The 17,908-nt window shown below is 30.4% G+C and overlaps 2 protein-coding genes across 2 annotated transcripts; both read left to right on the top strand.

Annotated features, from left to right (window-relative positions):
• The first annotated feature begins 3,114 nt into the window (after positions 1 to 3,114).
• LOC133819876 (heat stress transcription factor A-5) lies at positions 3,115 to 6,614 on the top strand. The gene is made up of 2 exons (XM_062253249.1): positions 3,115 to 3,566; positions 5,072 to 6,614. The coding sequence occupies exons 1-2, from the start codon at positions 3,342 to 3,344 to the stop codon at positions 6,302 to 6,304; spliced, it is 1,458 nt and encodes a 485-aa protein (XP_062109233.1). The 5' UTR covers positions 3,115 to 3,341; the 3' UTR covers positions 6,305 to 6,614.
• Positions 6,615 to 13,254: 6,640 nt separating this feature from the next.
• Positions 13,255 to 13,831, top strand: LOC133815716 (protein RALF-like 24). The gene is made up of 2 exons (XM_062248525.1): positions 13,255 to 13,618; positions 13,806 to 13,831. The coding sequence occupies exons 1-2, from the start codon at positions 13,255 to 13,257 to the stop codon at positions 13,829 to 13,831; spliced, it is 390 nt and encodes a 129-aa protein (XP_062104509.1).
• The last annotated feature ends 4,077 nt before the right edge of the window (positions 13,832 to 17,908 follow it).

The raw sequence follows: 17,908 nt of genomic DNA, 5'->3' as shown, positions 1-17,908 counted from the left end.
ATTATTTTGAATTTTCTAAAAATTTGTGGGATATCTGTTATAACTATAATATATACATTCATGAACAAAATTAGGTTATAATTTTTCCAATACCAAAAATAGAAAACGCCCCTACAGTAGGGGCATTTTCTATGCCCCTACCAAGGAATTATCTCTATTATTTTTTAGTTACCAAAGTGGTAACATGTACTTACTTCTATGCCAACATCTTTTGTCATTGTTTTGTAGAAGAAAATGTAATGAAAGAATAATAATTGCGGAAAGAAAATTGAAAAATGCTAATAGAAAATAGTGGTTGAAAGAAAATGAGATTTATAAAAAAAAAAAAAACAATTATCTCGTTCCTAAAATGTGAGAGAGTAAAGAAAATACAAGTAGCTTGAAAAGAAGTATTATGATGAAATTGTCCTTGTAAAACTACAAAATCAATCTTAAAAATGATTATAACTATAGTTGTGTTTGGTAAAATTTTTGTTTTTGAATTTTTTAAACTCAAAAATAGAAATATTATTTTATTTTTGTTTTTTTATTATTAAAAAATAAAATTATGTTTGGTAACTATTTTTATTTTTATTTTTTAAAAATAAAAAATAAAAAATTCTTTTATTAATTTTTATTTTTATTTTTTGTTTAATAATATAAATTGGGTTAAGATGTTGATTTGAAAAAGAGAATAAAAAAAAAAAAAAGTCGAAAATTGTTTTTAAAAAATTTAAAAGTGAAAAAATTATATTTTCAAAATTTAATGACTTTTATTTAAAATTTTTAAAAATAATAAATAAAAATAGAATTACTAAACATTATTTTATGTTTAATTGTCAAATTTTTAATTAATTAAATAAAAAATTAATTTTTTAAGTGTTACCAAACTACACCTATATTTTAACAAAACGAAATTTGACATTAAAACTATATTATTAGCTTGTCTGTGGGAATGTTGGTTCAAAGTTGTAGACTTCTAATTTCTTTTTTCTTATAAATTGTTATTTTGGGAATATACTTATTTGGTACCCTGTGTTTTTGCAAAGTATTATTTTGGTACCCTCTATTTTCAATAATGCTCATATTGTACCATGTATTTTAAAATCGTACATATTTGGTACCCTAAATTCAGATTTGATAGATAAAATTTTGTCAATATGATCAAACTATCATCAGTTATTTGTAATTATGTAATTAAATTTAAATTTGTAACTTATATAATTGACAGCAGTTTGATTAAATTGACAAAATTTTATCTATCAAATCTGAGTTTAGGGTACCAAATATGTACGATTTTAAAATACAGGGTATCATATGAGCATTATTGAAAACAGAGAGTACCAAAATGATACTTTGCAAAAAACAGAAGGTACCAAAATGATACTTTACAAAAACATAAAGTACCAAAATAATACTTTGCAAAAATATAGAGTACCAAATGATTATATTCCGTTGTTTTCTTCATATTACGTTGTATTTATGATGCTGCTTATGAATTGGTTTAGATTGCGCTTAGACTAAATGATAAGCTTTTAAGGTTTGAATTTTCTATTCCACCAAATTGTACTTTTTCTATTTAAATAGTGATACTACGTAATATGACACACACACATATATATATATATATATATATATATAAATTAAAACTATGTTGAATTGGAAAACAATCTTCACAAAATAAAAAAATCCCATTCTTAGGGAAGTTCTATGGTAGGGTAGTCTTTTTTACCCTACCGGCATGGCATGCTCCCTATATGGGTACATGGGGGCGTTTTTATTCCATTTTTTTTATGAGTATGTTTATTGTAGTTATAGTGAACTTTTTGCAAATTTTCAAGAAATTTTGAATAATTTACAGTGCAAAAAACAAAGTTTAAACAACTTGTTGCATGCGTGCTATTTTTTTTATACGCATGTAAAAGCAACTATTTGAACTCTATTTTCGGTACTGTAAATTATTTAGAATTTCTCAAAAACTTGTAATAAACTCATTATAACTACACTGAACACCCTCGTGAAGAAACAAAATTTGAATGAAGACGTACCCTTATGTTCATAGAGGGAGTGTGCTCTACTAATAGAGTAAAAAAAACTACCCTACCACAAACACTCCCATATTCTTTTACCTCAAAAATCTCATATAAATTGGAGCAAAAAAGCCACAATTAACATTACTTTTACCCATATCATACGTGCATTTTCTATTTTCATTACTTAGAAAAATTATAACCCAATTTTTTTGTATGACTGCATACATGATAGTTATAGTGGGCATCCCGCCAATTTTCAAGAAATTTCGAATAATTTACATTGTCGAAATGAAAGTTCAAATAGTCTGTTATCTACGCATATATAAAAAAATTCGCCACGCATGCAACTCAATGTTTGAATTTTGATTTCAGCACCGTAAATTATTTGAAATTTATAAAAAATTAGCATAACATCATGAAAAAAAAATTAGATTATAATTTCTCAAGGTGATAAAAATTAAGGGTGAACATTTGACCCGAAAAACCCGTAAAACCGCTCGACCCGCAACCCGAAAACACGTTTTTTGAGAAAATCCGTCGGATTCGGGTAAAATATGACCCGAACCTGAAAAAATTCGGGTAGGGTTCGATTTTAAATTTTTTAAACTCGGGTTCGGGTTCAAACCCGAAATCTGAAAAAATGGTATTTTTGAAAAAAAGTATAAAAAATGGTATTTTTATAAAATTTGGCTTTTCGGCCCAAAACCCAATAGTCCCAGTTCAACTAGAAATCAAACCCCAAATTTGAAAAAAAAAATAGTATTTTGAAAAAAAGTGTAAAAAAAAATAGTATTTTTGCAAAATTTGATTTTTCGGCCCAAAACTCAATAGGTCCAGTCCAACCCGACCCGAACAAACCCGAAACCTCACAAAAACACGAATTTTTCGGATCGATTTCTGTACTATTTTTCTCCACCCGAGCCCGATGCACCCAAAATCCAAAAATCTAACCCGTGTGCATCTATAATAAAAATTGCCCATTCGAACAAAAGGGTCACCCCTGTATAAGAATATTCCAATGTACTTAATTATAAATTTTGGTAATAAGAAAAATCTTATATTTACTCTAATTTAGGGATGATTATTGTCCATGATTTTCTACCAAACCGTACACTGTCCATTCCTAACCGTATCTAATACTAATACAGATATTGAGTCAACTATGGCTGCCGGAACCCATAGCTGGAATCTTCCATTTCTGTAGAGTTTACTCAATTTAGACTTCTTTTCTTTTTCCCCCAATCCCTCTTCTTCTCCGAAGCTTTCTTCCACCATAAATTCGCTTCAAACTCTATCCCCAAACCACAAGCTCCTTCCCTTACGATCGCGATGGAAGGAGCTCAGGCGGCCGCTTCCGGCGGGAGTGGTCCGGCGCCGTTCTTGTTGAAAACTTACGATATGGTGGATGATTCTGCCACGGACGAGATCGTTTCGTGGAGCGCAAGCAAGAGCAGCTTCGTGGTTTGGAATCCGCCGGAGTTCAGTCGCCTTCTCCTTCCAACGTATTTCAAGCACAATAATTTCTCCAGCTTCATTCGTCAGCTCAACACCTACGTGAGTTTTTTTTTTTTATTTTGGATTCGATTGCATTTTTTTCGAATTTGTGTGAAATTTATTGCTTTATGAGCTTTAATGGCATCTTTCACTAAGAATTGATTGAATTGAGTTTTGAAGGTTTAGTTTCGTGTTCAAAATGTTTGATTATGAAATTCATGCTTTTAATTGAGTGTTTTCCGTGATTTCTTTGTGGATTGTTAATGATATTGAGTTGATGTTCTTAACAATGTGTATGATAGGAAATAGTTAAATGAAATTGGACATGATTTTCTTCTGGGAATATTTCTGTAGTCATTTTTTGATAGGGATTTCTCTATATTAAAAGAAAGTTAGGCTGAAAAAAGGGCTGGTAGGAAGAAAATATGTAAAATATGTAAGAGAACTAGAGAAAGGAATGAAAATTGTGAGGTTACTGTATTGTATATCATGTTTTATTTGATAAAAAAGAAAGATATATTTTATTTTATTTTTAATTGTAGTTTGAACATAAGAGGAATGGAAGTGTGATCACTTCTTGTGAATGTTGAACAAAGTTAAATTTATCTTTTATAGTTGCTAGGGAAGCTAATTAAAGCCCTCGAGTTGTTATTTGTATAATGTTGAATGTTGGCAAGAGAGGGACATAGCTGATGTCTGTTTGATACTTTTCGAGTTCTAGTTTCTGTTACTTGCATAGTATGCCTATGAAATAGGCTTCGTTGATGTTAGCTGCTAAAGTTGGGCTCTGAAGTAATAAGTTTGTTGCATCAGTAAACTTCAACAATAAGGTGGGATATGGAGCTATGTAAAATGCTTGTGTCTACAAGGTGCTATATGATAGATGACAAAAAGGCCTGAGCTGGCTTAAGACCAGTAGCAGGAATTATAAAAAATGTAGTACTTTGGTACTAGGGATTATTTTTAAAGACATTATTGTGCATTCTGATGAAAACTACTTTAGCCACTAAAAGCACAGAACAATCAGAAACTTCTCAAGGGAGAAAGCCTTAAATTAGCCTCGTTAAAGTCTAACTCAACCTCGTTGTGTATATTGTATGCAGCTACCATGCTAGCTGTAACCTTGAGATTCTGCTTCAGTTCTTGTTAAATCAATGAAAAATGTGTGTTTGCGTCTCTGTTGAAGTAGTATCAAGACTGAAATGATGAAATGGAACTTCGGTAAACAACAAAAGCAAATGTTAATTTTTTCAATACTTGAAATCTTAGTTGTATCTATTTTTTCTGTGTTTGGATTGTATTCATTCTGTCCATACATAAAGCTGATTGTTATGTTTCTTTTCTTTGTATCTCCACTCTCCTTGAGACTTCCAGCAGAACCTATTTCTTGTTTTTGTTTTTTTACTTATTTCTCATGCATTTAAATGTCTTTTCTATATCTTTTCCAAACACATAAAATGTTTTCAAGATATTTAGGTCTTGTGGTGTCTCTGATCTCATTTGGTATTTAAAAATATGTGGACAGTATTGTATGGCTGAGTACATGAGTTCTATTCTGGTGACAGGGGTTTCGAAAGATTGACCCTGAGAAATGGGAATTTCAGAATGAGGATTTTGTGAAAGATCAAAAGCATCTTCTTAAGAATATCCACCGAAGAAAACCAATTCATAGCCACAGTAATCCTCAAGGTTCTTTAGCCGATTCAGAAAGAGCAACTCTTGATGAAGAATTAGAGAAGCTTTCACGTGAAAAATCTGTGCTCGAGGAAAATATTTCTCATTGCAAACAGCAGCTAATGGAAAAGCCTCAATTGGAAATCGTAACACAGCGGGTGAATGGTATAGAGAAAAGGCAAGATGATTTGCACTCTTTTTTAGAGAAAGCTGTTAAAGATCCTGCTTTCGTAGATTATCTTGTTCAGAAGATTGAATCTATGGATTTCGGATCATATAATAAGAAAAGGCGACTGCCTGAAGTTGAATATTCACAGCCAGTTGTTGAAAATGGTTTTGTGGAAAACCACAGTAGTTCAAGAGCCGAATTTGGGAATATTTTCCACCAAGATTTCTCAAATAAGCTGAGATTGGAACTATCACCAGCTGTTTCAGATATGCACCTGGTTTCAAATAGCACCCAGAGTTCCAATGAAGATGGAGAAATTTTGCACAGGAAAATATCTGAGCCAGAACTTAGAGGTGCGCGTGTAAGAGCAGAAGGCCTCTTCCTTGCACCCGAACCATTAGAGCTTTCAGATACAGGGACATCGTTTGGATTTAAAATGGATTCATCTTTGTCACGAAAACAGCCAACTAATGGAAGCCCCGGATTGCGCTCATTGCAGACAAATTTGACTTCTAGCGAAGAAGGCGATGGCCAAATTTCCTGTCTATTAAATCTGAGCCTAGCATCTTCTCCATTTGAAGTAAACAACCATCCTTATTCAGCTGGCATGCCCCAACTAGGTCAGGGTATCAGGAAACCCCTGGAATTAAGATTTGGTGCCAATCCAAGAGAATCTGAAACTAGATTCTCTTCGATGAAGAAAACTGTGGCCGATGGAGGAAAAAATCTACCGTCTTCCCAAGAGGCTGCAACTACTAATCAAGGGTCAGTAGCTGCTCCGGGTAAAGTGAACGACGTGTTCTGGGAGCAGTTTCTAACCGAAAGACCAGGCTGTTCAGACAATGAAGAGGCAAGCTCTAATTACCGTGCAAGTGCGTATGATGATCTGAACGATGGAAGATTAGGTAATGGACTATCAAGAAGTTCTAAGAACGTAGAACAGCTTACACTCTGAACACTAAATTAGGAGTTTCTGACCGATTGGTGGTGTCTCCTACTTCTTCTCATACGTATAAGATTCACTCATAATTAGATGCCAAACACATTGCCTAATTTGTTTGGTTTTTAACTTAAAATCCATTTCTTGGTCCTATTATAGATTGTGTTCAAGGCCATCTGGTTGCCACTGTACTAAGAAGAAGAATGTTTTAGAAGTATAGCATTGACACGAGCATTGTACAAATTTATTAAATTTATGATGTAAATTTTTAATTCTATGATTAGGGATGACATATATAAGTATTTCCGTCACTTCCATTCTACAATACTTTCTAATTGATACTTGATTCGGAAACTAGAATTATGAAAGATAAGAAAGCTAAAAGAAATAATTTAAAGATAATAATGCAAGAGCTTTTATGTGGTTGGGGCGTTAAAGAGTCTTAGTTTACGAGTTTATTGTATATGTTTTTTATGGTAGGGTATATCATTTTTTTAAGATGATATTTAGTTTCTATCTTATTATACATAATGGAAGTATATTGTTTACGGAGTTTTTCGGAAACTAGAATTATGAAAGATAAGAGAGCTAAAATAAAGGATTTAAAGATAATCACGCAAGAGTTTTTATGTGTGGTTGAGGCGTTAAAGAGCCTTAGTCCACAAGTTTATTGTATTAGAGTTTAGAGAGCTTTAGCAATAGAGTAATTTGTAAGTTTGAGTAGAGTATGTGCTTAAAAGAGAAAATTTCATTACTCCCCATAGTGCACTGCTGGTCCTATTTATATAGGCAGTTTGGTGCACTAGGTTTGGGTCGGACTAATCTGGGCCCATTATGGATATAATCATGATTTGCTCACCAACGAAAGTTTAATACAAAGGATTCTATCAAATGATTTGCTCACCAACGAAGGCTTAATACAAAGGATTCTATCAAATAAAATACACTAATCAGAGCCCATTGGGCCAGCTTGAGCCTATCTCAGCTTTTCGGCTGACAACAATACGTTGCTTCAGATTGGTCCGCGTGGGGTGCCAAGGGAATCCTGGGGACAGGATCTGTCAGAGTAGTGGTGCTACTGTTCTGAATGACGACGTACATTCCATATGTAACCTCTTCTGCAGGTTAGTTGAGGAAACAAAACTCCGTGTTTCTCGGGGTGATGTCAGTGTCGGGGACAATCTCCGGGTTCATTTACCAGGACCCTGGCTCGTTTACCAGAGCTCGGGTTCATCCGCTATCGTCCCGGTCCATTCTTAGACTTGAGTCCATCACCCTTAATCGCATCTCGGATGATGCATTAGGTTGGATCCGGGAAGACAAATTATGCCCACATCATGGTCTCGATTCCCTCGTGTGGGGGCGCCCAGTGGACAATGTTGGGCTTGCTGGTAATTGGGCCACCAGGACTTATTCCTCCCATCCATTGGGCTCAGTTTGGGCCTTAGTTCTCTTTAAAATAGCCCATGGACCCAGTGTGCCGTGCCACATGTCCGGGGGAAAAACAGGGATAACATATATAATTTTGTATCATGGTATATATATTTTAATGGTAGCATGTAATTTTGTTAGCATAGTATATACAATTTTTAGTAATAATTTTGTAAGTTTTGTTAGTATATTATTTTTTCAACTCAGTATATATATTTTGTGGCATGGTATATCATTCAACAATCTATAAAAAAATCAAAATAACTTTAAAATTAAAACTAATTAAACAAAATTAATATACATATACCATAATATTAAAATATTTAGAATAAAATAGTAACTTTGCTAAATGACATATTTAGTAATATGTAATACTAAAAAGTTGTTAGACTATTTTACTAAAAATTAAAAATATGAACATTTACTTCATTTCCCACCCTTTAAGTCATTTTATACCAAGCCTTATATGATACACATTATACACTTCAGTTGGGATGCAATTTGGGTAAAATTAACACAAATTTAATGTTTTCCAGTTGGGTTGGAATGAGCTAAAAGGCACTTCATTTTTTAATAATTCATATAAAGTTCCAAAAGCTAGCCTATAAAATTTCAGAGTAAATGAAATATTGTCCAACTTAAAAGTATTTTTTTTAGAGAAATTATTATTATTGGATGTCTAAAGTAGAGTTTCAATAGGAACAATGGTAGTGGCAATTACCAATGAGAAAATTTCCCCTCCATTTGATAAGTTTTCATAAAAACTAATACAAATGTTTTATGGGAAACAAAATAAAATTGCTAAGGTGACATATCGCTATTGGCGCAATCTAATATCAGATTCTACATATATAAATTTAATAAATATTATGAGATATCGCTAACCAACCATAATGTATCATCTCCTATTGTATTGAGAAGCTTAATGTAACATATACCAGCTCTCGAAACAAAAAGAAGAAAGAAAAGAAATTTGAAACAACCAAAATTCTTTTTGACATTTAATTTTATGTCTTATTTATGGTCTCATTTCTATCCTACCAATGAATTATGGTCATATCAGTACAAAATAATAAAACCTTTTCAAACAAATCAGTTGGCAATAAATATAAGAAGATTTTTTAATGGTGCCACAATATTTCATTTGTGGAACAGAGATGATTAGGACAAAAAAATTGGCTCTAATAATTAAAACAAATTTCCCCCACCTATTAAATTGATCAAAATTAACTAATAACAAGAATAATTTTTTTTTTTTGGCTATAACTTTATTTTTCAATATAATATATTAAATTTCTTATTGTTATTAATGTAAATTTTAGAGAGGACTTACATGTACATTTGTACTTCCTATTTTAACTAATATTGATCAATTTAATTAGTAGGGTAGAAAAAACTAACTTTTAAAATACCACAAGCGTCTGTGTTTATTTTTCTCAACCTATTATATGACAATTTTTTTTTTTTTGAGAAAATTACAGGTTTTTTAATATAGTTTGCAAAAATATGTATTTAAAAAAAAAAAAAAGTTATTCTATGATTTTGTCTAAGAATTTTCATTTTGTGGGTTTAGTTTTACTTATTTTTTATAAAAGTTAGTTTATGTCATAATTTTACTCTTAATCAAGTTTCTCATATTTTATTAGTTAGCAATTATGTTTCTCATACTTTGTTTTTTTTTTCTTTAATAAATTTTTTCATATAAATTAGAAAAAGTATAATCATTATATTTTTATACAATAATAGCATAAAAGTCATATTTATAAAAAAATCCCCATTTTTTTTGCTTTTGAAATACTACACTTGCCTCACTAAAATTATGATTTGTAATTGGTTAGTTAATATACATTTTGCTGACAATTTTTATCATGAACACCATTTGCATTTGTTAACAATGTTAATCACTGAAGAAAAAGAATAATTGATTCTCCTTTATTTCAGAGTAAGTTTTGAATGAAGTGACTTTTCTTTTCATGTTCTTTTTCATCCAACAACATGACATGAAAATTTATGATCCATATTTTGTAAAAAAAAAAGAAGAAGAGATGTTTGTAGAATTATTGGCTACAATGAAAAAAAAATATGATTAGAACCAAAAATCATTTTTTTTCCATCTTAAAATTCAATTCAGAAAGTAAAACATTAGTTTTAGACAATTAAATATCAAATAATAAAAGAGATATCGGCGGCATAAATACCTAAGTTTATAAATATGTTACACTTAAATACTTAACTTTTTTTTATGGCATAAATACTTAACGTTTATTTTTTGTTGTAACTTTTATTTTTTCCCATTAAGTGGCAAGTACCAACCTTTTTAAATAGGGATATTGGCGACATAAATACTTAAATTTATGTAAATGTTGCACTTAAATACTTAATTTTTAAGAATTGATTTTTTTGAAAGTTAAGTATTTAAGTACAAAAATGACATAAACTTATGTATTTATGCCGCTAATATCCCTAATTAAAAAGTTTGGTATTTGCCACTTAACTGGAAAAAGTAACTGTTATAACAAAAAATAAACGTTAAATATTTATGCCGTTAAAAAAATAAATTAGATATTTAAGTACAACAAAAACTTAAATATTTATGCCGTGAATATCGCAATAATCAAAATATCATATTAGCACAACGATTTTTGAATAGTTATATAAGCTAGTTCCAAAATTTGATTTTCATATAAGCCCCACTCAGATGAGAGTATTAGCCTTTCCTGCACAATATCTCATTCCATGCACCAAGTATAATATCTCATTATATATATTTATATTTTAATGATAACCCAAATAAAATCTAGTGTGAAAAAGGATTTTGCAGCACTTCCTAAAGACTCCATTTATAAACTTTTGTCTCAATAGTCAATACTAAATTCAAAGAATGTATATACAAAAAGGTAAGCAACTATATAATGCATGAAAAGCAAATCATTTTTATAATGCTTTGTAATATTATTATCTTAATCTTTAAGTCACAATAAGCCTACTTCAAAAGGGTGTCTAGAAGGAGTATTGCCAATAATTAAATTTCTCACCAAAGATAATTCATGACATTTAATGCAAATATTAGGCCAAAAGTAATTACATGCATCATGTTGTTGTAAAAATTAGAGACATTTGTTATAAATTGATGCTTCTATTTATACATTATAGTACAACTTGCAATAAATATATAAATACATACATGACATATAGGAATATATGTTCCATAGTTTGTTTGTATGTTTTTTTTACTCTAGTCTCATTGCATATTATGTATAATGCATATTATTTATAAACTAATGTATGAATAATTGATATATTTGTTGGGGTTATAATGGAATAGATATAAAATCTATTTTTGTTCTTTGTTTTGTTTGGTTGTAAATTATAATAGTATAGTTTTTTTTCATTATTTTAGTAGAATAATTTTTTTATAAAAAAATAGGTAAAAAATTAATTCCAATGCATAACAAAATAAATTTAAAAATTCTTTTTCAATCAATTTTTTTTTATGAAAAAAAGAATATTTCATTAACATGTTAATATGAAACAAAGTCTAATACAAATAAAAGATGTTCAAAGAAATAAATACAGATCTTTCCAAAAGATGACCAACAATCACTAATCTAATTGTATACAAATAAAACAAAAAGAAGCACAACATAGTTATTTTGACTATATATAAGAAGATAAACAAATCTAGTCATGATACACAGAAACTAATCTAAGAAGATAAACTAATGTTATTCTATTTTTATTCTCACCTTCTATGATTTCATTACTCTCCACTAAAATACCCACAATAAGATTATTATTATTCAATCACCAATAGAAAATATGTATATAAATATAAATAGGATGATTGGTAAAATGACATATTTTTTAAAGTTATTTTGTACTCTGGTCCAATTTTAATAATTATTTACAAAATAATCTTTCATAATTTAGAAGTAAAAAATTTAGACAGATGGTCGAAAAATTCAAACAATTAATTGAAAATTTTAAACAACTAATTGAAAAATTTAGACAACTAATCGAATTTTTTGCAAAATGATCAAATTTTAAATCATTTTGAAAAAATTATCAAAAGTATGTAAGACTACAAATTCACTTAAAAATAATCATTTTCACCAATTTTTTCCTATAAATATCTAGTTTGCTTGTTGAGAGAATTTCCATTAATGATGGTTGGTCCCTGCCATAATTGCAAAAATACCCATACACCTGTCAAGTAGAGTAGGTGAGAGTGTGACTCCTATTCCTATAATGTCTCCTTTCCTTTATTTTGGCTGTAACCCAATTTTCTTCATTTATTTCTATCTTTAGTCATATATTTCTCTAATGTGTACAAAAAAAAGTCACTAGCTGGCCATTTATGATCTTTTCCTTCCACAATCTTATCAAGTTGATCACTTAGTTTTCTTTTTAAATAAAAAAATTTGGAGAGAGGTTGGTGACATTCATATTCTTATCTTATGGTTTGTATTGTATCATAAATGATTAAGAAAAAATAAAAATAAAAGATTTTTTCTTAAATACATATTTTTTTTGTTTTACTTTTTTATGGCTTTTTTAAAAAAAAAAATACGCACTTAAGTTTTAAAAATACAATTTTCAAAATTTCATAATTACAAAAATATAAATTTTAAGAAAAATAGCTTGAAAGCAACTAACTGGACTAATTAAATATCAATAAAAAAAAATCTAAAAACAACGTGTAAACACAAAAAGAAAAAAACGTGAAAACAACTTGAAAACAATAACAAAATAAACAAAACCGTGAAAATGCAAAAATTTTCTTAAAACCATAAAATTGAAAAAAAAACATTTGACGGTAAAAACATAATTTTTTTTAGAGAAAATTAGTATTTTATTAAATTTTTCAAATTTTTTTTGTTAATTACTGTACAATTTACACAATTCAATCAAATTGTGAGCATAATGAACTTTTGGAATTACTTGCTTGTAAAAACATCAATGTTTTCTCCTCCTCATTATTATTTTTTTGAAGAACAAATAAAGATAGTGCACATATGTTAGAACTAATAATGAAAGATTTAATACAAATATTTATCTGAACATAAAGCAAACAGTCTAAAGTTTTAGTTTTACTTTATAAGCATTGTACTTCCTGTAATGGGTTTTGGCTATTAAATATATACACTGTTTCACAAGGGGTTTGTGTGTCTGTATATAAATGAATAATTTTTTAGGTACATACATACATACATACACTGAAGTTCTATATATACTATCAATAAATACATGGAACTCATAAAATTAAGTGCACAAGCTTAGGTTAGCTCAAGTTGTTTTCAAATTCATCTGTGTATGAAGATTCATGGTATGTGCTATAGTTTTCATCCCTACATAACATAATTATTTTGACTATATATAAGCTTGTCACAAGCAGAAATTGAAACCAAGTAATGTTGGTAGTGGTGGCCCATTTTTGGACACCTCCTCCTCCTCCTCCCACCCCCAAAAGGATCTCACTTTCACAGACCTTAACCACAAAAAAAAAAAACACCCAGAAACCAAAAGCTTAGAAAATGTTGAAACTCAGAGGCTATCCCATGATCTTACTCTACCTAGCACTGATTTTAATCCAAACCCAGTTCTCAGTTTCTAATGGGGTCACAGTTTTAGACCTAAACTCACTGAAAATGAATGAAATTGATAGAATGCACCAAAGGGTTTGCTCCCAGAAGAAGGTCGGAGACTGCTTGGGTGATCTGGAAATGGATTCAGAGATCAACAGAAGAGTTTTGGCTATGCAAAAGAGGTATATAAGCTATGAAACGCTAAAGAGGGACATGATTCCATGCGGTAGACCAGGTGCTCCCTACTACAATTGTCATGTTGGACCGGCCAATCCTTATAGTAGAGGTTGTGAGGTTATCAGTGGATGTAGAGGTACTATCAAAGGCATAAATTCTTGAGAAAGATTATTGTTTTATGCTATGATATATAATGGAATGGAAAATGGGTAAGCCTTGTTTTTCTTTGTTGATGCATTTAGCTGCTGGGATTTTGGTTGTAACTTAAGACCCATGCTCTGTAATGGAAAATCAACTTATGCTTATACCTGATATTTGTGCAGAGATCTTGGGTGGGTTTTTGAAATAAGCATGAATATTTGAGAAAGATTATTGTTTTATGCTATAATGTATGAAATGGAAAATGGGTTACCCTTCTTTTTCTTTGTTGGTATGTTTAGCTGCTGGGAATTTTGCTGTGATGGCTGTAACTTAAGACACAAACTCTGTAATGGAAAATCCACTCATGCTTAAACTTGATATTTGTGCAGAGATCTTGGGTGGTTCTTGAAATAAGCATGAATGTGTATGCCCTTCTCTTTATTTGCTTTTTTCAAAAAGGGGATCTAGGTTTCCTTTTCTTTAACATAGAGTTCTTGTTTTAGCTATCTTCTAAAGGTTACTTTGTTGAATTTATTCATTAGAACTTTTAAGTGTTAATGGGTATGAACCAAATCATGGATTTCTAGAGATTCTATCTTTGTTTGAACAGTACATTAGAACTTTAGAAATAGAAGCTGGTGAGCTGAGTTTTCATAAATGTAGGTTCCTGCTTAAAATAGATAGATCTGAATCTGTTTTGTAAGGAAAGGAATAGCATCCCAATGGAAATAGGACTGCATTAGTGCAAGTGAGCACTCTTTATCAACATATAAACCTCTATCCTATATATTCAGGTCAATCTAACTTAAAAAGCAAAGCCTTGTCCTCTTATAAACACACAAAACTCCTATTGGGATGTCTCTGCTATCATATCCTACTTTCCTATGTATCTGATCCTTCTAAATGGATTCTATTTTTTCCTTTTTCCTAATAGTTGTCAGCATTGGCTAACGAAGAACAAAACTCCATGGACGAGAACTTGTCTTGATAATGTGTAAAAGTTCATTACAAGACTGATAATTGTTTAGGAATGAGATAGCTTGTACCTGGTAAATGGTAACACATGCCATTTTGATGCGAGGATGTATCGACTGTCTAGTGGCACATTCTTCATTCGGTGTTCGAACATCAAGCCATAGTTTGATGCGATCGCAAACCTTTCTCCTACCACTAGCTGCATATATGAAGAACAGATTTGTACCTTCTTGATTAGTTTTGTGTTTCTATTCATTCTCTTATAGGCTGTTTTATGGGGATAACATAGTAATAAGGTTTGGCAACTTCTTATGTAAATGCTCTGGTTGACTTTTGATTCATAGGAAATGCAATTACAAGCAACATAATAATAATTGCCTTAGCAAACTAGAATTCTTTCTATGACATAATTAATGCATGTACTAGAATTTGTTTCAGCAATTGGTGCAATTTTCAATTTGTTTGTTATGGATACAAATTGTCCTAAGATTTCGGCGGTATGACATTGTACTTTATCACTTCATAACATCATGCATTTTAGCCAGTTGCATTCTTTGGTGTGAATTTTCTTTACAATTAACTATTTATAGCTGTTTTGAGGAGTTTTTTTTTATGACAAGAAAGGATATCAATCTACAGGCAGTGCAAACAGATCTTTCACTCCTAAGCATCTCTTGGAAGTGAAAAAGGCCTGCATTTTAGAATCTTCTACTGACCGTTTTCATTAGCGCTGAGTTCTACAACATTATATTGAATTATCTTGGTTTTCTTGAGGTATTGAACTGTCAATGTTAGTTAATCTGCAGGGTGATTTAGCAATGACCATCTTAGATAATCATGCATCATATACTGTTAGACAAAGTCACATTGATCTTCAGCTTTTCTAAGTTTTGACCCTAGTTCTAAACTGGAAATCTCTTCTGATATTCATGATTGGAATTTTTTATAGAGCTAATTATACATGTTTGTATATTGCCACCCTGAAAAACTTATGATCATTTAAAGAAACAAATAGGATTGCAATTACTTATGGGTCTCAATCACCCTTATACAGATTCCTGATAAAAAGGTCTGTATGAAAGCTGTATAGCCATTTCCTGAACTAGAGAACATCAGTAGTTATGTTAGGTTCATATAAATATCCAAGTTCTGACTTGAAAAATCACAAAATCACAAGGGTTTGGATGTGTATCTCTGTATATGGGTCCATGTTATCCTCAGCTATAAAAATTTACTGCTTTTGATTCTTAATATGGTATTAGAGTTTTTTTGATGAAATTAGATGGAGACTTTAATTTCTAACTACTTTCTAATACTCTTACTTTTATACCTAATGTTTCATTAAATCTATCCATTATACCCTTTTATTAATCTTTCTCCCACTCAATCCTTCCACTAACCCATCATTTTCCATTTCCCAACCCAAATCCTTCCTATTTTAGAGGGAGAAGTTAATGGCAGTGATCTACGTGAAGGTGAGTAGGGTTTTTGAGTAAGGGTACTGTAGAAAATGTGGTTATAAATCTGGGTAATATTAAACTTAATTTATTTATGGGCTAATTTTGGTTAACTAGTCTTAAAAGTGAGTATTTTCTAATTTATCCCTAGAGTTTTATAGTCAAGCATAACATTATCCACTCTAAGTGCAAGTAGTGAGCCCATTTAACCAAAAAAACTGATTTTTTTAAAGTAAAGAATGAAAAAAAAAAGTTGCTTGAGATTTGCATAATGCAAAAGACACGTGAGATCCGAATAGTAAACTAAAAAAGAGTTATCAGTGATGTGGCAGTTTAAGATTAGTAAGCTAAAATAGACAAATTTTAAGGTAAATATTAAAATATGGTATCTCGATTAAAAAAATATGAGATACTCCATTAAAAATAAAGATTAAACTCATGATTCTTAACATACTATTAGTTTTATTTTAGCTTTATGCATGTGATTTGAGGTAGAGAAGGAGATCTCTTTATTTCTTTTGGTGCACAAAATTATTGCAAATATCATAAGATATCTTTGTGATGAGTTTGGTAAGAAGTTTGGGCACATTGCGCACTATAGCCCTAATTATAACACCTTTGAACTAGTCAAGTACTTAAAATAGCTGATTCTCTTGTCTTAATCATTGCTACAGATTTACTCATTTACCCTTCATATTTCAACAAATTACATTAAAAAATGGTGTACCTATTTGGCACTGTTGGTCCCTAAACTATACTTGTTGTTACGATTTGGTCTCTTAATTTCCAATTTTAGCAATTAAGGACTTAAAATTCTAATTTCATAACAATGTAGTCCCCAAACACTATCAACCGTCGTGAGTCACATGTAAAAATGGTAGTTGACTAGTTCGGGGCTTAGTTATATTACTTATGGCTTACATTTGGTTTCATTAAAAAAAAAAAAGTTTTATACTTGATTCTGTGTTTTGTCTCATTATTTATTTGGACTTTGTGTTTTGACAAATTATTTTTTAAATATTGTATTTTATAAAATAGTTCAAATAGATCCCTAAATTTGATTTTGTTCAAAGTTTTTTGAACTAAAATCACAAATAATTCATTAAATTAACAACTCAGAACAAAAATACAGTTATTCTGCCTAAGAACTGTGTTGTTATACTAAATTTTTTGTTCATCAAAATCAGGTTTAGGGGTCTATTTGAACTATTTTACAAAACACATGTATAAAAAATAATTTATCAAAACACAGAGTCTAAATAGATAATGAGGTAAAATATAAAATCTAAAACAAATAGAAACGGTCAATGTTTACTGAAATAAAAAAAATAGGTACAAAAGATTTGAGTTGATATATTTGGAATATGGTTTAATACACTAAAATTTGTGATGTTTTTTTTTTCTCCAAAAGTACATATCCAAAACAACTACCCTAACCACCATATGGCTCAAAAAGTTATCCCAAATAGCTGTGACAATCATAAATTTTTTTCTAACATATAAAACATTAAAAAAATAAATAAAGTAGTCAAACAACACAAAAGTTTGGTTCAAATCTACATTCATTGTTGGTTCATAAATACATGATTAAAGTTCATTCTTTATTCTTAGCCTTCTTGATTAACATTCTCGGGAGTGGATAAAGTTGAGCCAATGGATGGAGAAAATTGTTGGTACCCTGCTTTTATTTGACCACTCTTCTTCACCTATGTAGAATATAAAACAAAAAACAACCATTAAAATTTCACACAAGATCACAATAGAAAGAAACAATTTAAGAAAGAAAGATACTTGTAACTTTCTTCTAGTGACTGATGCGATTGGCATGGCTGGAACATTAGGAGGTGAGCTTG

Source organism: Humulus lupulus, chromosome 2, assembly GCF_963169125.1.
Source record: "Humulus lupulus chromosome 2, drHumLupu1.1, whole genome shotgun sequence".
Taxonomy (NCBI): Eukaryota; Viridiplantae; Streptophyta; class Magnoliopsida; order Rosales; family Cannabaceae; genus Humulus; species Humulus lupulus.
Note: the sequence above shows the minus strand (reverse complement) of the source record. Positions and strands in the feature narration are given on the sequence as shown.